Source organism: Sciurus carolinensis, chromosome 1, assembly GCF_902686445.1.
Source record: "Sciurus carolinensis chromosome 1, mSciCar1.2, whole genome shotgun sequence".
Lineage (NCBI taxonomy): Eukaryota > Metazoa > Chordata > Mammalia > Rodentia > Sciuridae > Sciurus > Sciurus carolinensis.
The window spans coordinates 40632223-40652548 of NC_062213.1; the positions used below are offsets into that span (position 1 = coordinate 40632223).

General features: G+C 32.4%; 1 protein-coding gene across 7 annotated transcripts in view; it reads right to left on the reverse strand.

Moving 5' to 3' along the window:
- The window catches only part of Mtdh (metadherin), a 63156-nt gene that overhangs the window by 15885 nt on the left and 26945 nt on the right, over positions 1 to 20326 (reverse strand). For 3 of the 7 annotated variants that reach the window (XM_047541162.1, XM_047541132.1, XM_047541141.1), the window contains exons 3-8: positions 15274 to 15358; positions 14355 to 14531; positions 12852 to 12917; positions 11375 to 11611; positions 8650 to 8739; positions 6117 to 6215 (exon numbers count right to left, since the gene is read on the reverse strand). In XM_047541162.1, the coding sequence (XP_047397118.1) occupies positions 6117 to 6215; positions 8650 to 8739; positions 11375 to 11611; positions 12852 to 12917; positions 14355 to 14531; positions 15274 to 15358 (754 nt within the window). The remainder of the gene's footprint in view (positions 1 to 6116; positions 6216 to 8649; positions 8740 to 11374; positions 11612 to 12851; positions 12918 to 14354; positions 14532 to 15273; positions 15359 to 20326) is intronic. The other 4 variants (XM_047541146.1, XM_047541154.1, XM_047541158.1 and 1 more) reach the window with 2 other exon arrangements.

Genomic DNA, 20326 nt, shown 5'->3' on the forward strand with positions numbered 1-20326 from the left:
GAAAACTTATTAACCACTTAATTTTATCCTCCCTACTTCCTTTATCCATCTCCTGAATTTGTACTTTCTCCTATTTTAACTCAGTCTAGGATTTGGTAATTTTTTTTTGCCTTAATAATCACATTTTTGGAACTGATTTATTTTTCTATGGCATAGAATTAATCTTTAACACCAGTATCAAAATTATACTCTCCCATCTATTATTTTACATTATATCTCTCTTATTCTTGTGGTCTTTTCAAGATGAAGTTCTCCAAATTCACCAAGTCATGATAAAACATGTAACTTCTTCTCTATTAATACTTGGTAATCTGGACATTTTTCAGATTATTCAGTGCTTCCTAACTTGATGATTCACATAAGTATTTGAGTCACTTACAGGGATTCAATCATCCTAGTCTCACAAGTTATTTTTATTACAGATTTCTAAATTCTTTTCTTTCACTGTAGGAGGCACTGAATTTTTGCTGTGTGGGTGGGTGGGGACTGAACCCAGAGGTGCTCTACAAATGAGCTATACCCCCAACCCCTTTATTTTATTTTGAGATACAGTTTTGCAAAGTTGCCCAGGCTGGCCTTGAATTTGAGATCCTTCTGCTTCAGACTCCTGAGTAGCTGAGACTACAGTTGTGTGCTATGGCACATGTCTGGATTTTTATATTATATTTATTTTGCAAAGCTGGTCATTGAACCCAAGGCTTCCTGCATGCTAGACAAGGGCTCTACCCCTGAGTTACACCCCAGGGCTGAATTTTGCTTTCTTTAGGAAGTTTACTGACTTACTGTAAAAGAGGAAAACATTCTTTGGCTTTTCCCTGGAAATATGCAGTTCTCAAAGTTAATTTTTCCCTTCTTTCTCTGCACATCATACATTCTCATACATTTCTGTTATATGTACTTACAGTTAGGTTTTATTTACAATGGTTTAAGATGACAAAATAATAGACTTTATTTCCAAATGGTCAATAAGTTATCTTAACATTGCTTAAATTTAAAAAATTTAGTCCTACCCCACTACTTTTTATCAAATACTAATTTCTTTCATATGCACTTGGGTCTGTTCCTGGAATTTCTATTTCACTAACCTATTCTTGGGATAGTGCCATACATAATATAACTCTGTAATACATTTTAGCATTTTGGAAGGACAAACCTGCTTATGTTACTCTTATTTTGCTATTCTTACTTTTCTAGATGAACTCTATTATTTTTGTTAAAAAGAGAGAGATGGTTTTGAGACCACATAATAATCTGAGAAAGTGCTCACGGAAAAACAAAAAAAGGATAGACAAAACTGTTTGCTCTGTATGATCCCCAAATTTATGTTAGGAAGAGGCAGAAGAAATAACACAATAATAAAAATATATATTAATAGTGGAATTACAGGAATTTCATCTATTCGACCCTCATTAAGCACTTACTATGTACCAGAACTGGAGGTTTGAGAGACACAAAAATGAGTGAGATAGAAATCCCTGTCCACAAGCAGTTCAGTCACTCTATTCAGGGATGGAGCATAACAGACAATTGTAAGCATAACAGACAAATAAGAACAGAGCAATAGATACATCAGGGGGCTGTGGAAACAGAAGGGAAGCAAAACCAGTACAGGATAGGAAGAGAGGCAAGCAAAATTTATAGTCTAGTGGAGGACAAACATGGAACAAGTGATTTTTAAGTGTGAAATGTGTTACAAAAACGGAAGTTCCTTCCTATATTTCTAAATTCACTACCATAAGGGGGTATCTAGAGTCAGTATTATGTAGTATTAACTAGAAGTTAAGAAAATGGGTCTTACAAACAGATCTACATTTGAATACTTCTTTGCCACTTAATAACAATGTGATTTTGGTCAAGTTTTTTAATCATGATTGGCTATAAATCAACTTCAAGGAGTACTGACAGGATTATGAGATACATGTTAAGGTAGTTCATAGCAATGCAGTTAAGTGCTCAATAAATAAATGGTAGCTATTTTTAAAATTATTACTGACGACATTAAAGCCATTTCTGAGCTATCAGGCACATATAATTAACACTTGATTTCTCATAATTCTAATATCCCAGTAAGATATACTTGACGTGTCCTTATTTTTTTGGAGGGGTACTGGAGACTGAACACAGGGGTGCTTTACCACTGAGCTATTCTCTTAGTCCTTTTTATTTTGTATATTTTGAGATAGGGTCTTGCTGAGTTGTTGAGGCTAGCCTTAAATCTGGCAATCCCGCCTCAGCCTCCTGAGTTACTATGATTACAAGTGTGCGCCACCACACCTGGCAATATTTTAAATGTAGAATAATTTATAAGCACAAAGGGATCTAGCAGATGTCAAGAACTAATTGCTTACCTTACCCAAGCATTTATTAACCATACTGTTTGGAGATTCAAATGCCAGAGCTGTCAATGGTTTTGTTTAAACCTCATAAATAAGAAACCCAGATTGAGAATATTGCTGCCTACTAGTCTTGTCTCTAAGACTGACTGCCAGGAAAAAAAAACCAATCAAGTATAAAAAAGTTTAAAGAGTTGAATGGACAATATGACTAACATATTATCTATTAATAAATATGGTAGGGGATGAAGGTGAGGGATAAAAATCTATTAGAGTACTTAGTGAAAAGTATTTTTTAAAAAGGCTTAGGTGGACTTGAAGTTTGGGTAACAACTGTAGCCTATGGAGTAACTTCTATATGAGATTATTAACAGAAACATAATTTCAGATTTTTTTTTTTCATTACTGGGATCAAATAAAACTGCTTTAAAACAACAGCTCAAACACCTAAACCTAAAAATTATTATCAGGACACTTTTCAATGAATAATTCTTATGATTCCTGGGCCTAATGAGCTAATAAACTTGTTAGATGTAGTTCCCTTAAAAATGATTCATAAGGGGTTGAGGATATAGCTCAGTTGGTAGAGTGCTTGCCTCACAAGCATAAGGCCCTGGTTCAAATTCCCAGCACGGCAAAAAAAAAAAAAAAAAAAAAATCCTAAGTATAATCTCCATTAGTAATTTCCCATCTCAAAATTCTTTCATGAGTTTTCCAAAATTTTCAAAAAAAATTTTTTAGTTGTCAATGGACCTTTATTTTATTTATTTTTATTTATTTTTTATGTGGTGCTAAGGATTGAACCCAGTCGCTCACACATGTTAGGTAAGCACTCTCCACTGAGTTACAACCCCAGCCCAGGGATGACTATCTTTACAGATGAGGAAACCAAGGCATTTTAGAAGGATTATGCAACCTGTAAGAGCAAAGGCAAAAAACCTAAGATTCGAACCTAGGTAGCAGGTCTTCAAAGCTTAACCACCTCAATACCCTACAGCTAATTCATTCACTCCTGTGCTGTGTGCCAAAAAAATAAAAAGTCCTATTCTACATCTACTTTCTTTGGGGGTTATAATAATGTTGGTCCCCTATGGTCAAAATAAATGGCAGATTAACATCTGGCTTTAAAAAAAATGTTACTTTCTACACTTTGGCATCTTAAATACTTAATATTAAGAACTTAATATTCAAGAACTTGGGTGAATTCAATGTCCCTCTTTTTTTTTTTTTTTTTTTTGAGATAATGGCATCTACATCTCAAACCAGAGAAATAATATATCGATCATATACCATAAATGTAAAGCCCATATAATATGCTTTGTGGATTAATCTCAAGTTACTAAATCACACACTGTATAAATTCTGAAGTAATAAATCCACTGAAAAATAGCCACACTAAAGATAGTAACACACAAAAAAAATATTCACAGAGAAAATGAGGTTAAAGAAAAATTCTGAACTTAAAAGACTGCTAATAACAGCATGACAAACTTGAAGCACATCATCTCCCTCAAGTACAGGATGCTGTGATACATGTTTTTAAAAATCTTTCAGTTTAGTAGCCAATCATGTTTTTTCATATTTAAAGAATCCTAACAGAGAAATAAAAGTGGAGCTAGTCTGCTCAGCAGGGAAGCCTGGAGCCCTGTTTGCTCAATTTTCCTCAGTGTCAACCCTCAGCAGCCCAAGACATCTTACTGCTGTTTTCCTAGTCACTCCTTAATTCTGCTCTGCAAATAGCTGATAATTCTTCCTAAAGCACATGTAAGACTATTTTTCCCCTAAACTAGTGTTTTCGCATCCTTAAAATATCTTGAAATCAGATGATACTTTATAATTTATAGAGCTTTTATGTTCATCCAGTAACTCACTGAAACGTCAAAACTTATGAAAATAGGTATGATAGATTATTTTATAGCTTGATTAATCTAGATTCTAAGATAAGTGACAAAAGTTCAAGTCATATGTGATACTGTATCCTATTACATTTATCTTAGAAGTTAAACAAAAGCAGTCAGGCAATCAACTTTTTTTTTTTCCTTCACTATAATTGCTTCAATACAAGAAAAAGTGATTACTGTGAGATACTATATTTTAAAGTCAGGACTAAAATTCAGCTCTACCTTTTAAACTAGTACTCCAACACTGACCTCCCTAATTTTCATACAGCAATTCAAGTCATTTCAAAATATGGCCCTCCCTTGTCTACCTTTCCAACCTCTTCTCCCTTAATCTGTAATTACTGTGCTTCAACTATGGTGTTGCAAACTTACCTTTGTGATTACTATCATCACTAAGACTAGCAAGTTTGTATACTACCCTCCACCATTTACCAAGTTATATGGCCTGGGGAAAATCAGATAACTTTTCTTTGCCTCAGTTTCTTCAACTGGAAAGTGTGGAGGGAAAATATCTATTTTATAGAATTGGTACAAGTATTAAATGAGTTAATAATATACAAAAGATTTAGACTAATGCCTGGTACATAGTTCAGTGTTTTCTTTTATCATCGATATCAATACTACTAAATACCTATATACCATACTATACTAGGTACTGAGTACATAAAAGAAGTAATAGTTCCTTCTTCAGAGGATTTCAACCCTACTTGGAAAAATAAAAACATAAAATGTATTTATTAACATGCCAAAGAGAATATATTTTACTTATATTACTTCATAAGAGGCTTTAATCTTTTTTCTGGTACAGGGAATTGAACACAGGGGTGCTCAGAAACTAAGCCACATCCCTAGCCTTTTTTATATTTTGAGAGAGGGCAAACTTGCTAAATTGTTGAGGATGGCCTCAAACTTGCAGTGCTCCTGTCTCAGTCTTCCAAGTTACTAGGATTACAGGCATGCACAACAGTGCCCAGCAATTTTATCCAATTTTTAAATTAATTTCTTAACTGATACACAAAAATGTAAAAGTTGTCCTTTTTTAAAAAACCAAAGACAAAAATGGTGGAAAATCCTACAGGGTAGAATTGCTTTAAAAACAAAAACAAAACAAAAAAACATTGAAAGTAAAAAGGAATGTGATATAAAAATTCAGGAAAAGGAGTAAAGTTCTAAAATTTGGGTTATGGAGGAAAAATAATCTCAGATACTTTTATTTTTAAATGAAGATGATATGGGTGATGTGGGCTTTCTGAACACGAACATATGAAAACTGTATCTTTCCATTCTTCTTTATTTCCTCTTCATTGTTTTTTTGAGACACGGTCTCGCTAAGTTGCCTAGGCTTGACCCCAAACTTTGACCATCCTGCTTTAGCCTCCTGGGAGTAGCTAGAATTAAAGGTGTATGACACTGCACCTGGTTTCCCGCATCTTTTAAAAATGATTTTTATTTTTAGCCTTCCCTGTGCTCCTACTGGAAATCATGCTAAAAGTTGTTTTTAACCAGCACAAAAATGTGTATACTTCACAAATTCAAAGCCATTACTGTATAGTCTAGTCCTTCTTTTATGTTAAAACTAAAAGAAACGTAATTTATTTAAAACAAAAATTTTAAACTAGAAATACTATAAAGCAACTATAAAAAAACATGTTTAAATATTGCCTCAATCATTATGAAAACTTAGTTTTAACTACATGTATTCAATAATCAGCTTTCAGGTAATACATTTGATACTGAATTATATCAATATGACCTTTAAAGGTGAGAATTTAGGATTATAAATTAAATCATAAAGCATGAATTCAGGGTGCTAGAAAGAAAATTCTGAGAAAAAAAACAAACCAAACCAAAACAAAAACTGATAATTTTTAAAAGGACATACTTAACCCAGACCATTCATCATCGATATAGGGTTGATTACGGCTAACATCCCACTGATAATCAGAAGTGGTAGACTGAGAAACTGGCTCAGCAGTAGACCCTTAAATGAAAAACGAATGCAATAAAATTAAAAATGGAATTTCCTAATGATGTTTCATAACAATAGATCTATATTTTGCACATGTAGAACTTTACTTTTTTTGTTTTTCCTAAAAGGAAAAAAATTCAGACATTAGAAAAAGAGTTAAATTAAAAGGAAAAGTAATATTGAGGGTATTTTAAATTAAATATGATGATCACTAAACCTAATTTATTGATCAGAAACACTTTCCCTAGTTCCAATTCTTTAGATTTCGTTTTTTTGTAATAGATACTTCCAACTAGTTACCTACAAATTTCAAGAACTTAAATTATTTTATTTTTCTTTCTAATGAAAAGTAATAAAACTCAAAGAAAATCTTGATCTTTGATCATTTTGGTCCTAGATGTTTCAGGGTATATCTATATCCTTAGAACCCTGAAAAAGAGGACTAAAAAAAAAAGTCTGGAGTTAGCTATACCTTTCAGGTCAAGGAAAGTAAAGAAACAGATGATTATATAGAGAGGTGAGACAGAGAAAAGCCAAAGAGATGAGAATTGTTGAAGGTTTGGAGAGTTAAGTTTAGGTGCATTTAAAAGAACAGAATATTTTAAGTTTTGTCTCATTCTTCTGTTTTTGTTTTATGGGAAGTGGGGATGGAGTAGTTGGGATAACAGTACCATGTCACAAGGTACTTTTGGAACCCAATGAGAGCCATGGTAGCCTAGCATTTAGAACTCAACACAAAATTGGACATATAGCTTTAGGAGCATATAAGTTTACAGATACCAGGTCAAATTCCTTGTTCTATGGCCATAAATTCATTTTATAATGTAAACAGTGGTTCTTCACCAGGTGTGTGTATATGTATATATATATGTATGTATGTATATACAGATAAATACAAAAATATATATGTATTCCAGACATTCAGAATAATAATTTCCATGTCTATCGGAGTTCTTAGGTGACTCTTGATACTCACTTTAGATTCAGAGTCACTATCACAAAGAAATAGTTAAAGAAAGATTCCTAATAGTATAAAAGACTAATATACAATTATTTCTTCCCCTCACAGAATCCTAATTTATAAATTTTCACTTGGTTATAAATGATCTTGCTAGTATTTCACTAACATGACAACTGCCTGATATATACTCAAAATAGTTAAATATTTTAATGTAAAATTTAACCCTAAGTAACCCTATAAAAGTAGTATACATTTAGCACATTGGATACTAAGAAGCATTACTGTAACCCTGGTGCTATTACTTTAATAGCTCATGCTTCTTTCTCCTAATATATAAAGAGAATAGCATCTTTGTTGTATAGTCATCAAATGAGGGAAACAATTAACTAGCACCTAAGGATCTAAAAGGTGGTCTATGAGATCAGGGTTTGGCATATTGAAACCCGTAGGCCAAATCCATCTACCCTATTTTCATATGGTCCAGGAGTCAAAAATAGCTTTTAAATTTTTAAATGGCTGGAAAAAAATGTATAAAGAATATTATTTTGGAACCAGACACAATTATTTGCTTGTACATTATTTCTGGCTGCTTTTCTGTTACCATGGCAGAGTTAAGTACCTGCAACAAAAAAAGTACAGCCAACAAAGACTAAAATACTATTTGCTCCATTACAGAAAAAGTTTGATGAGTCTTATTCTAGGGTCAGTGATTCTAGACACTATGTAACTACACAATTAGTAAACTGGGTCCGTGAATTCTGATGTGAACTAAGCACTGTAAAGAGTATTTCCCACATTTATATAATATTTGTCTTTTAAAATTTTTAAGTGGTGCATAACATTTATACATAATGGTGGGCTTTGTTGTTGCATATTTGTACATACACGTAACTTTAATTTAGTCAATATGTAATATCTGTTAAATATATGTAGCTTCTAGGTGATTACTAAAAGGCATATCCACTTAAGTTATGATGAGTCAATAGTTTTAAAATAGTGTATATTCTAAAGCAATAGGTATTGAAAGCAAAATATATGGGGGGGTCCACATAATCTGAAAGGCTTCCCTATATACTCATGATAAAGAAAAGGGAACAGAAAAAAAACAAAAACAAACAAAGCCAATATGCAACCAGAAGTATAGTAAAAGTAGACTAGTAACTGAAGATCATGACCCTAACCTAAAAGGAAGGCCTTCCACGAGTATTTGTCTGTGTGCTAACACACTGTCAGTGTTGTCTGGTCACAGAATCATCCTTATTTACCTAAAGAAAGGAACTAAGCCACTTGCACATAGAAGGATTTAGATCTTTCTCTACCCAACTCCATCCCCTTTTAAAGATCCCTGACATTCTATTTATCTATTTTTTTTATGTTGATAGCATTATGTTGATGCTGATTAATTTTTCAAATAACAAGTGCTAAAATTTATTTAAACAGAATCTTTTTTTTTTGTTAACTAAATGAAAGACTGTTTTCACATACCAGAAACAGCAGAGTTAAGTGTGAGAGATGCAAAAGAAGCAGAATTCTGTTCAGAGGTATTCATTCCCCTATCCACACTAGACCAAGCAGCTGTTAAAATAAAGAACGTCACTTGGAACCTTCAATTTGCAATGAAACTTGAAAGATATGTACAGATTTTAAAACTATGATAACAATATTTAAAGAGAACTGCAGAAATCACAACCAATAATACAACAATAGCTACTATTTATGTCTGTCTATGGCTGGGCCCCATTCCACCAGCCATTTCTAATCCTTATGGTAACCCCACTAGGCAGTTTCAGAGCAGTTAAAAAATTGGCTGACAGAAAACAACAGAGCTATGACTGGAACTTAGTTTCCAAAGCTTATGCTCTTTCCACTATATCAAACTATCCTATTATTATCATAATTAAGCAACCACCTGGGGTCAGGTACTGATCTTGATACTTGACATTCATTATAACTAAATCCTCACAACTATAACATGAGGCCAATACGGATGAAATAACTAATCTAATGTACATAAAAACTAGAGTGGTTATTCACACCTAATACATGTGACTGAACTAGTCTCATGCTACTATACCATGCTATCAAATCAATATTTTAAAGACATTTCTTTCGTATACTTGGGTATAATCATGCACCACAAAATGATACTTTGGTCAACGGCAGACTATGTGTTCCCATAAGATAGTTATCACTTTGTGATGTCACAGCCATCTTAATTTAAGTATATGCTATGACGTTCCCATGGTTATGAAATAAGCTAAGAATGCATCTTTAGAATGTGTCCCTGTTGTTATGTGATATTTGACCATATTTTAAGGAGATATACTTCCATGTGATCAATCACACTTGTCTCCTTTTAGTGACCCACTGCAAACCCAATTTAATATAGATCCTTTTCAATTTCAACAAGTCTTAATCCAAGTAGGGAGGAACTCTAATGTGCTGCTTTATTTTAACTGTAGCATCACTGAAGAAGGACTAACTAATCTATGTCCTAATTATGGAATGCTACATAGTTTTTAAAAATAAATTACAATTACCTTAAAAGGTCACAGTACCCAACATTACTCCATAAAATCTGACCATTTGTTTTTATTAAATATGTAAGGATGCTTTTAAGCACAGAAATCTGTGCTTTCTTCTCTGTTGAAAATGAGGGTAGGTATTTACAGAATATCTTCTTCAAACTAATTTTGATATTTCTACAGTTTTTGGACATGGCAGGGGAGGAGAGGAGAGCAAGCTTAAGAACAATATTAGTAAATGATCTATGAGTTTGTTTTGAAAAAAGTGACGGGAAAGCTAACAGCAAAGAAAGAAATCTTTCTCCATTTACAAACTAAAAACTTTCTGGTGTCTATTGCTCCCCTGATTAAAAGAAATAAAGTATTAAAAATACCTGCCATAAGAACAAGAGAAAAAAATGTACACTTAATGCACAAGAAATAATTTGATTTAAAAAATAAAACAATAAGAGGCCATTAGACAAATGGCAAAGAACACAAACATAATTCACACACAAAAAAATAGAAATAGAAATGTCAAGAAAGTTGTGGAAAAATATTCAACCTCATTAGTGATTTTAAAAATGTTACCAAAACATTTTATGTATTTTTCCTTATCAAATAATAAAAGATTTAAAAAATTAAAATAATACACAACCTTGGTAAGTATATGATAAATGGGCAGTTATACTGATGCTGAGAGTATAAGCAGAATAACTCTCTTAGAAAATACTTTGATAAAATGTAATGTAGCATTATTAACATTCATATTCCCTTTAGCCCTAATCATTCCCAGAAATCTATACTAAAGAAATAACCCCAAAAGAAACATTCAATATAACATTACATAAAACAGTTAAAAAAGAAAAAGAAAAATTATTTTTCCAATAATATGGCAATAGTTAACTATGCTATGCATACACAATATACCATAGGGTCATTAAATAAAAATACGAAGAGAAAGGTAAATGTTTGTTACAATGGTAAGGGTGAGGGCAAAAACGAACATAAAAATGCATATTTGATTTGAGTCATATCAAAAACAAAAAAAAAAATTATACACTACTGGGAGTAATTCTTAAAAATTTAAAATAAAAACAAAAGCAAAAAACTGATAGTAGTTCTCACTGGGTGGTGAGACAACAGTGGACTTTTCCCTTTATCTTTATGTGGTTTTCCATATTAAACATGGATTTCTTTTCTATACTACGAATACACACCTAAAGTTGTTTTTAACTTAATGGCTCTCGCGGAAATAAACTTCTCAACTACTAGTCTTTATCAACAAAATTTGGGAAAAATTTAGACATAAGCATTATTCACATTATAGAATACTCAAAAATAGATGCTATATGCTGTACTTCCACTTACTATTTTCACTTAGACTCAACAGGACTACTAAAATTAATTAAAAAGTTTGCTAACACATTACATTTGCCACATCACTAAGAAAACACAAATATACCAGTTATCTACATTGATAATCAAATATAATAACATTTTTGAAAGCACGTAAAAGAGCGAATAATAAATGCTGTATTCACTTTGTGTCATGCAGAGGATCTGAGATGAGTTAATTATTTCTATTATTCCTGTGTGGAAGGACTAACTTGTCTGTAGAGAGATTTTTTCCTCTTTTCTGAAAAATTCAAAATGTATAAGGTTAGCAATTTTAAATTAACTTAATTTTTTCTAATGGTTCTTACCAATGCCAGAAAATATTGAACGGTCACTCCAGCTCCTTCCCCAGTCTTTTCCATTTGCATTAGCATCGCCAGTGTCTTGAGTCCAAGCAGATGGTTCTGTTTTCCTCTTTCCTGCAGAAGCAGATGGAACAGAGTTCCACTTCTCCTCACTTGCACTGATCTGTGAGGAGAGTTTTACAGACTTCTCATTCCAGCCTCCTCCATTGACAGTAAGGTTTTCATTCAATCCTGAAGAAACTTAAAGAAAAGAAAATTTTAAGATTAAAAACAGGTATACAACATCTTGTTAAACAAGGGGTATTTTCAAATTTCTACAATTGTTTGGCTTATAGTGATCATTCCTTTTTTTCACTTAATGATCTTTAAATAGTTTGAATCTTAAAGATAAAAATGAATTTTAAAGTGACATGGTCACCACACACCCTTTTAATTTAAAAATAGGAGGTTTGAATATAACATTTTCTAGTGATGTTTTCAATGGCAGAATTACTGCCTCAAAGGAATGTACAACAAAGAGGAAAATGACGTATGTTCTAGGTTACTCAGAATACTCACCCAACTCATATTAAGACTTCTCCCTAGACATTATTTTAAAAATATTTTGTTTATCATAGGTAGCAATTCTAAAACCTGGCTACACATTAAAATCAACTGATATTTTTCTTAAAAATAGACTTTGGAACTTCAGGTCAGACAAATTAAAAGTTAGGTTCTCTTGGGGTGGAGCCCAGGTATTATGAGTATGCATGCAAATACACATAGGTGATTGTGAATATGTAAGGACATGTTTCTTCATACGTATGTGTGCGTGTTGTTTTTTTAAGCTTCCTAGATGACTGTAATATGTAGCCAGGACTGAGATTCATGGACACGAAGGAAGTTGACAGTGATTAAGAACAAGCCTGAAATAAGAAGGTGCTTTTCTCTTTTATGAATTTATGTTTTATTATAACACTAACACTTTTGTTCTCTCATCAGGTGTATCACTCTGCTTGATTCAATCATCATCATAAATGAGTAAATAAAATGTATTTTGTTTGTGATACTCAAGAGTAAATTGTAGTTCATTTATTGTGAAATATTAGATACTATCAAAGAGGCAGTTAAACATAATAACTAAGGCTTTTTTCTTAATATATGGGGAAAAGTTTTTATTTCACATATGCCTGTATTATACTCACATTCAATAAAAATCCTCTACTGGCTTAAGCAATGCAAGCAAGAAACAAAATTGCATACAAATGATTACTAAAAGAATGTTTTCTGTATGGGGAGGACAGAAAGCTAGGACATATCAAAGGCTGTTAGAAGTGGGAGTAATTTTTATCTATTTTCCAAAATTTTTGGATTATGTTACTTTAGTAATAAAAAATCATTTAAAGCCTTTTATTTTCCTGATCATTCATGTGAAAGAGACATGTATATAAGTTTCTATTTTGATGGGCCTTCAATTTAATTTACATGTAATTTCTCTCACCCTGAAGTGTAGAATCTCCTTTTCCAGACTTAAAGTTGCTAACTTGAACATTTAGATGAGAATCACCTGGTTGAAACAGAAATAAAATTTATTTAACACTAAATAGGCCACTGTGCACATTAAATTAGGAGTAATATACAAATTAATTTTTACTTATTATCTATAATAAATTGTTTCTTCAAGTGCCATATTCTTACACACGAAACAAGTCAATTTTACAACACATTTCACATGTCCATAAGTAACTGATTCTCTAATTGCCATATCCTTAGCCAACTAACATACCAATAAAGGAAATTATCCAAGCATAAATAGGGTTTGCTATTCTGCAATGGTAATCCAGATTCTTTTAAGAAGGAACTGGAGAAATTGGCTCCAAAACTGGATTCAACTTTGCCATCGCTCAATAATACCAGATGCCTTTTCAACAATCCTAGAAGCAAACACATCAAGCTCTTAAGAACTTCACCAGTATTTGGGACTAGAACTTAGGAAATAAGGCAAAAGGTAAAAATGCATGTTTTAAAACAAAATTACTGTTTCTCTGTCATTAAAAAGCATAATGATCATAATGTATCCAAACAAACAAAAAACAATCCAGCATGTAACAATTGTGTGAGAAAGGCACATGTACAAGACAGTGAAAAGGGTCATCAACTGAATTACTAAAGCACAGCTAATATGTGATAGTGAAAACGCATAAATAGAAGTAAGTCACTGCTATATCATGGCAATAAATTCCAACAAGTTACCAAACAAAAAAGTAAAGAGAGAGTAATAAAGCTAAGAAAGTGATCTGGAAACAACTGAGTGATGGGAAGATGAGAAGGTCAGTTTAACAAAAGACAAGAGTAAGTTACGTCAATGCTTTGAAGCAAATAGAACTGTATCACTTTGCAAACTGGTGTCACTGGCAAAAAATGATGGCAATATATGTAAAGTGCTACCAATAAACCATCAATATTGGATAGTCTGAACATCTGAAATACTAGGAAGAACATTAGTTTAATAACCTTTCAAGTTCTGGTCTAGCTTTATCAAATATCTCTGACATTCTCAAAAAGCTGGGGTGATAAGAAATCCAGATAGAACCTGCACTAACCAGAACACGTCTGTTTCATCTTGGAATGAAAGCATCCAACATGCATAATGGTGATAAATAATTTCATTTAGTAAATGTCTTATCCACTGTAAGAAATGAAGATGCAAGAGTTGGGGCAAAGCGATACATATGAAGAAAAGGAGTAACATCATTTTCTCATGTGATTCAAGGCAGAAAGGCAAACTTTAATAAGCCATTCATTAGACAATATGAAACAAGTAATACTGCTATTTATTAGGTAAACCATGCTATTTACATGGTTCACAATACTCTCATGAAGAAGAAAGGGTATATCAGCACAATGATATTAGCAATTCAAATTAGATTATGACATAATATTTTGTAAATCTGATTTAAAGGAGTTTGATTTGATGTACCACTCTTATCTTCCACTAATATACCTTTATTCTTCTTGGAACCAACAGGAAATGATGCAGTTGTAAGTTGCTCGGAGGTAACTGTGATGATATTTTCTATCCCAGGGATAGTTGAATCCAATGAACCAGAATCAGGCAGCACCTTATCACGTTTACGCTGTTGTCGTTTCTCTCTGTGACTAATTTTAGTTTCCCAGGCTCCTGACATAGCCCCAGAAAAAAAATGTTATTCAGTGGGGGGGGGGGGGACGACGACGACAAAAGTAGTTTTGAGGAAAAAAATGGGGTAGGGCACACAAGGACGGTATCAGGATAATGTACATATTAAACTAAAAACCCAGTGTTGATTTTATTAATTTATCCTAAGAATTTATTCTAATCTTACTGTTATAGGCAACAAACCACTATTATTTATTCTAGCATTATTCTTAATCAAACCTGTCATCTAAAGTTTAGAAAAAGTGATAGAAATAAATTACCATGTATCTTTTTATTTTGCTGGGTAGAAGTGATGAGTGTCATACATAATCACTAATAAATGGGTTTATTAGGTGATGATGATAAATGGCCTATTCAAGAATTTTCACACAGCCTTTCTGGGATGGTATATTAAAAAAAAAAGGTGGGGGGGACTTCCAAACCATACTTTTAGGAAACAGACAAGATGAATGGCTTTTTAACTGTTCAAAATATTGAGGTAGACCTAGATTTCAAGGTAGTTTTTCTCAGGAAAAACACTATTGAATTCTAGAATAATTAGAGAACAAGTTGTTTCCTAACAATGTCATAGTTCTGAATTTTAAAATATACAGTAATTAAAAAGAAGAGCTAGATACAAGACTAAGACAAATGCAGCTTTTACACAATATACCTTGCTTTAAAAAAGGGGGGGGGAAGGGGAGGATTTAAAAAATTTCTATAGTCCTTTCCCTTGCTCAAATACCTTCATCAACTTCCTTTCCATCATGGCGTGAACTGTTTTGCACTGCTTTAGCATCTGACTTTGATTTCTTCTTATTTTTCTTTGACTGAAAGTAAAATAGAACGTAACTTATTATTTTGTTATGTTTTTGAAAAGGTAGTAGTCAGTAAAATACATAATGAAATGTATCATGCTGACACTAAAAATTTTAAGTCTGATTTTAAAAACAATGTATTAGTTGGAAATAATACGAAGTTACCATTTATTGTGTGGTTACTATGTACTAAGTACTTTGAACTTATTTTCTTATTTATTCCTTAAAAGAAACTCACTGGAAAAGGCATTGCCCCATTTTAAAGATGAGAAAATGGAGACTTAGAGAAATATTTGTTGATATTTAATAGGCACTACTAGGTCATATTAAATTAGTAAATAAAGTTATAACTAGAAACAAGGTCTGTCTGGCTCCAAAGCCTGTGCTTGTAGACATGTTATTCTTCTCCCTTAAGGTACAAATAATGTACTGTAATATGCTGCTTTCAGTGCAATAAAACTCACTGCCTATGTTCAGAAGGAAAATTATGTACCAACTATTGGTTTTTGGACTGCATAAAGCATATTGCTGATAAACCCTATATACAACAAATAAATGAATCAACTGTATACTGCAAATAATATTTTGTTAGCTTCAAAGCAACATGAAAATACCGAAGACTTATATAGATGTTTAACAATTCAATAAAGATAAAATACCTACACAGTACAAGATATGGATGGACATTTGGGAATGGCCTTTCTGCTAACATTATATTCTCCTCTCAAAAGCTTGCCAAAAATTCCATAAAGCCATGACTTCTATACTTAGTACTTACAGAAAAGAATATGCATAGAAATTTTTATATATACTTTGTACCCACTCATTTAGCTATACATTTATATTGGTCATATATGTATTATTGAGCACTACCGTTAAGTCTAGAGCTAAATAAGAGATTGTATCTTAAATTATAAGCCTTTTGTATGAGTAAGCAATGACAGCTAAGCACTTTTCCTGTTAATAAACAACTTTTAAGTATGGTCAGTCCTCCATATTTGTGGGGAAAATGCATCTGTACTGAACATGTAGTCTTTTTTTCTCATCACTATTCCCTGAATAATACAGTATTAAAACTACTTATAGGCTGGAGATGTGGATCATCCAGCATTTGCCTAGCATGCATAAGTACTGGGTTTGACCCCTGGCACAACAAAAAAAGAAAAAAAAATTTTTTTTTTTTTTTTTTAAGCTGGATGTGGTATTGGTATCTCATACCTGTAATCCCAGAGACTTAGGAGGCTGAGGTAGGAGGATTACAAATTTGAGGCCAGGCTCAGCAACTTAATGAGACCCTGTCTCAAAATAAAATATAAAAAGAACTAGGGATATAGCTCAGTGATAAAGCACTCCTGGGTTCAATACCAGTACAAAAAAGAAAAAAAAATCTGTTTACACAGTGTTTACATTATATTAAATATTATAATTAATCTAGACATCATTTAAAGTATATTAGAAGATGTGTGTAAGGTATACGGCAAATATAATGCCATTTTGCAGTATAAGAGACTTGGGCATCTGCAAGATCTCCTGGAGATCCCCACAGACACCAATGGACAACTTATTTTCAAGTAACTTAAGCTTTTAAAGGTGATAAAAAGCTATTTGTAACAAGGGAGTATATAAAAACTATTTCTAAAATATTTTTATTGTCCTCTTAATTGATTTTCATAGTTCTTTGCATGTTCTCATTATCATTAACATGTATCATGTTTAATATATTGCTTTATTATATCTAAAATGAGGCTTTTAAAAAGTTGAGGTATTATCCACACACCATAATATTGACCCTTTTAAAGTACAAAATTCAGCTGTTTTAGTATATTCAAAGTAGTCTATCACCATTATTTTCTTAGACCATAAAAGAAGATTTGCAACCATTATCAGTCACTCTCTATTCTCTCTTCTTTTCCCTGGCACCCGCTAATCTGCTTTTTATCTCTGTATCAAAACCACTCTTAACATAGTGAATGTTTGTTAACTATAGTCTAGAGCAGAAGCAGCAAACTTATTTTCTAGTCACTATTTTAGGCTTTATAGGCCATCTGGTTTTGTAGCAACCACACAACTCTGTAGCATAAAAGCAAGCATACACAAATATATAAATGAGTGAATGGGATTATGTTCCAATACAACTGTTAATAAAAAGAGGTATCTGGCTGGAACTTGGGAGCTAGAGTTTGCTATCTGTAGCCTAGAGTATAGTTGTTCAATAGAAATATAATGCAAGTCAAATATACAGTTTACCATTTCATAGTAGACATATTTTTTAAAAAAGTTAAAATAGGTGACATTATGGGCTGGGATCGTGGCTCAGTGGTAGAGTGTTTGCCTAGCATGTGTGAGGCACTGGGTTCAATTCTCAGCATCGCATACAAATAAAAAAAGGTTCATCAACAACTAATAAAAATATTTAAAAAATAGGTGACATTAATTTTAATAATATATGAATACTATCATTTAACCATGTAAACACTATAAAAACTATCAATAAAGAAAAATAAGATAATATAAAAATAAGATACACTAAAATTATACAAAATGTCTAAGACCGTAGAGCAATTAAGAAATAATACCAGGACTAAAGTCCAGTTCTGACTCCAGACCCTACCCTTGCAAACACTCTGCTATTCTGTCTCCCTATACATAACTCCAAAAGCAAATTTAATCATGCATTAAATACATGGCTTTGAGCTAAGTCACTCTAAACCCTTTCCTTCAACTGTCACACAGGACAAAAACTTCTACTAACCTCAGATAAGGTTCTTTTACCGATTTCAAAAAAAAAAAAGTGAAAACAGATTACTAACTAAAAGCAGTGTACATAAATACGATTTTTAAAAAGAGGGAAACTGAAAAAAATTACAGAAATCAGTCACAAATATACCGAGATTTGTCACTAAACACTGTAGAAAAAGATTATCTTGGTTGAAGCTTAAATATTGTTGAAATTTACTATTACTTTAAAAAGTTGTTTTTTTTTTTTTTTTTTGGTTTTTTTTTAGGGGGGTGCTGGGGATCGAACCCAGGGCCTTGTGCTTACAAGGCAAGCACTCTAGTGACTGAGCTATCTCCCCAGCCCCTATTACTTTAAAAAGTAACTACCAAAAACTAATGCTCATTCAGATGAGACTTAATAATATACTATAAAAAGTTTTAAGATAAATATGAGATACATACAGCTACTTGCCCTGGCCATGACTGAATTGAATGTCTTTTCTAAGCAGTTCTACTTCAGCTAAGTCTTCTGAAGGAAATTTGTAGCACAAAGTTCTGGCTTCTTTGTTATTTTACTGTCTTTCCCCCCATTTGTTGTCAGGCTCTGCCAAGGAACTGAGTAGATTATTAAAACTACCCTTCAACCAAACAAGAACCAAAAAAACACAATATGACTTAAAAATGGGTAAATGATCAGAATAGACATTTCTCAAAGAGATGCAAATGGCCAAGAAGTATATGAAGAAATGCTCAACATCACTAATCATCAGGGAAATACAAATCAAAACAATAAAATACCATCTCATTCTAGTTAGAATGGCAATTATCAAAAAGGCAAAAAATAACAAATGCTAGTAAGGCTTCTGAGGGGAAATCTTATACACTGTTATAGGAATGTAAACTAGTATAACCATTATGGAAAACAGCATGGATGCTCCTCAAAAAACTGAAAATTCATCTAATCACATGACCCAGTAATCCCATCACTGGGTACATAAATCCACAGGAAATGAAATCATTGTATCAAAGAGATATTTGCAAGCACATGTTTATTGAAGCACTATTCATAATACCCAAGAAATGGAATCAACTAATGGATTTTAAAAATCTGGTAGTATCAATAGTGGAATATCATTCAAAAAGGATGAAATTCTGTAATTTGTGGCAACATAGACAGAACTGGAGGACATTATGTTAAATTAAATAGGCCAGGCACATAAAGACAAATACTGTACACTCTCATTTATGGAAACTTAAAAAGCTGGTGACGTAGAAGTAGGAAGTAGAATAGAAGCTGCTAAAGCCAGGAAGGGTAGAGGGAATGAGGGAGATAGAAGGTGGATAATAGGTACCAAAACAGAATTAGAGTCAGAGGACATAGTTTGGATGTTCTGTAGCACAGAAGGGTACACCAATTAAGTATGCATTTCAAAATAACTAGTTATTTTGAAGGTTCCCAAATGGACCTTCAAAAGAGTTTGAAGGTTCCCAAGGGACAGAAATGATAATATCTGAAGAGATGAAAATGCTAATTACCTGGATTTGATCATTACACATTGTATACATGTTATTCATATTATAATAATGCACCCCATAAGTAGAAATATTATATGTCAATTATAAAAAAGCAAGGCTTTCTTGCATGGTCTTCATGTTATTAATCTTTATGAAATGTTTACTATGTGCCAGACATTGTTTTAGGAGCTAAGTATTTAGAACTGAATAAATCTCTGCTTATAGCAACTGTGCTATATGTATCTATGCAGAGATGTGTAATTGCTATTAGAGGTTCTTGTCAAGAGTTCCCTTCCTAATGTTTACCTCCAAGAGATCTATACCAATTCAATTAATTTTCTTTCCCAATTTTTAAAACAACTACAGGTATTTCCTATCACTTATAAAGTCTAACAACTTATAACTTATTTACATTACATGTAAGGTCTCCTACAAATTAATTTCAACCTCCTTTATTCATACATAAAACTATTTGTTTTCTATATAACTGATCATCTCTTACAACATTCCTGCTTTGCCTAAGTTGCAGACTATGGACTTTTGCTTTATCCCTGTCATGTTTCTTCATTCCTCTCCCCTAAAAATTTAAAATTTGATATTTATGAACATTTAAAATTGTCACAAACTTTTTAAATTTGTCACAAACTTCCTTGTGATATTTCCAGTATTGTTTAAATTTCTGTATGTGCAAGCACTCAGTTTTTAAAATAAATTTTTCTAAATATGTTCTTCTTAAAAGCAAGAGAG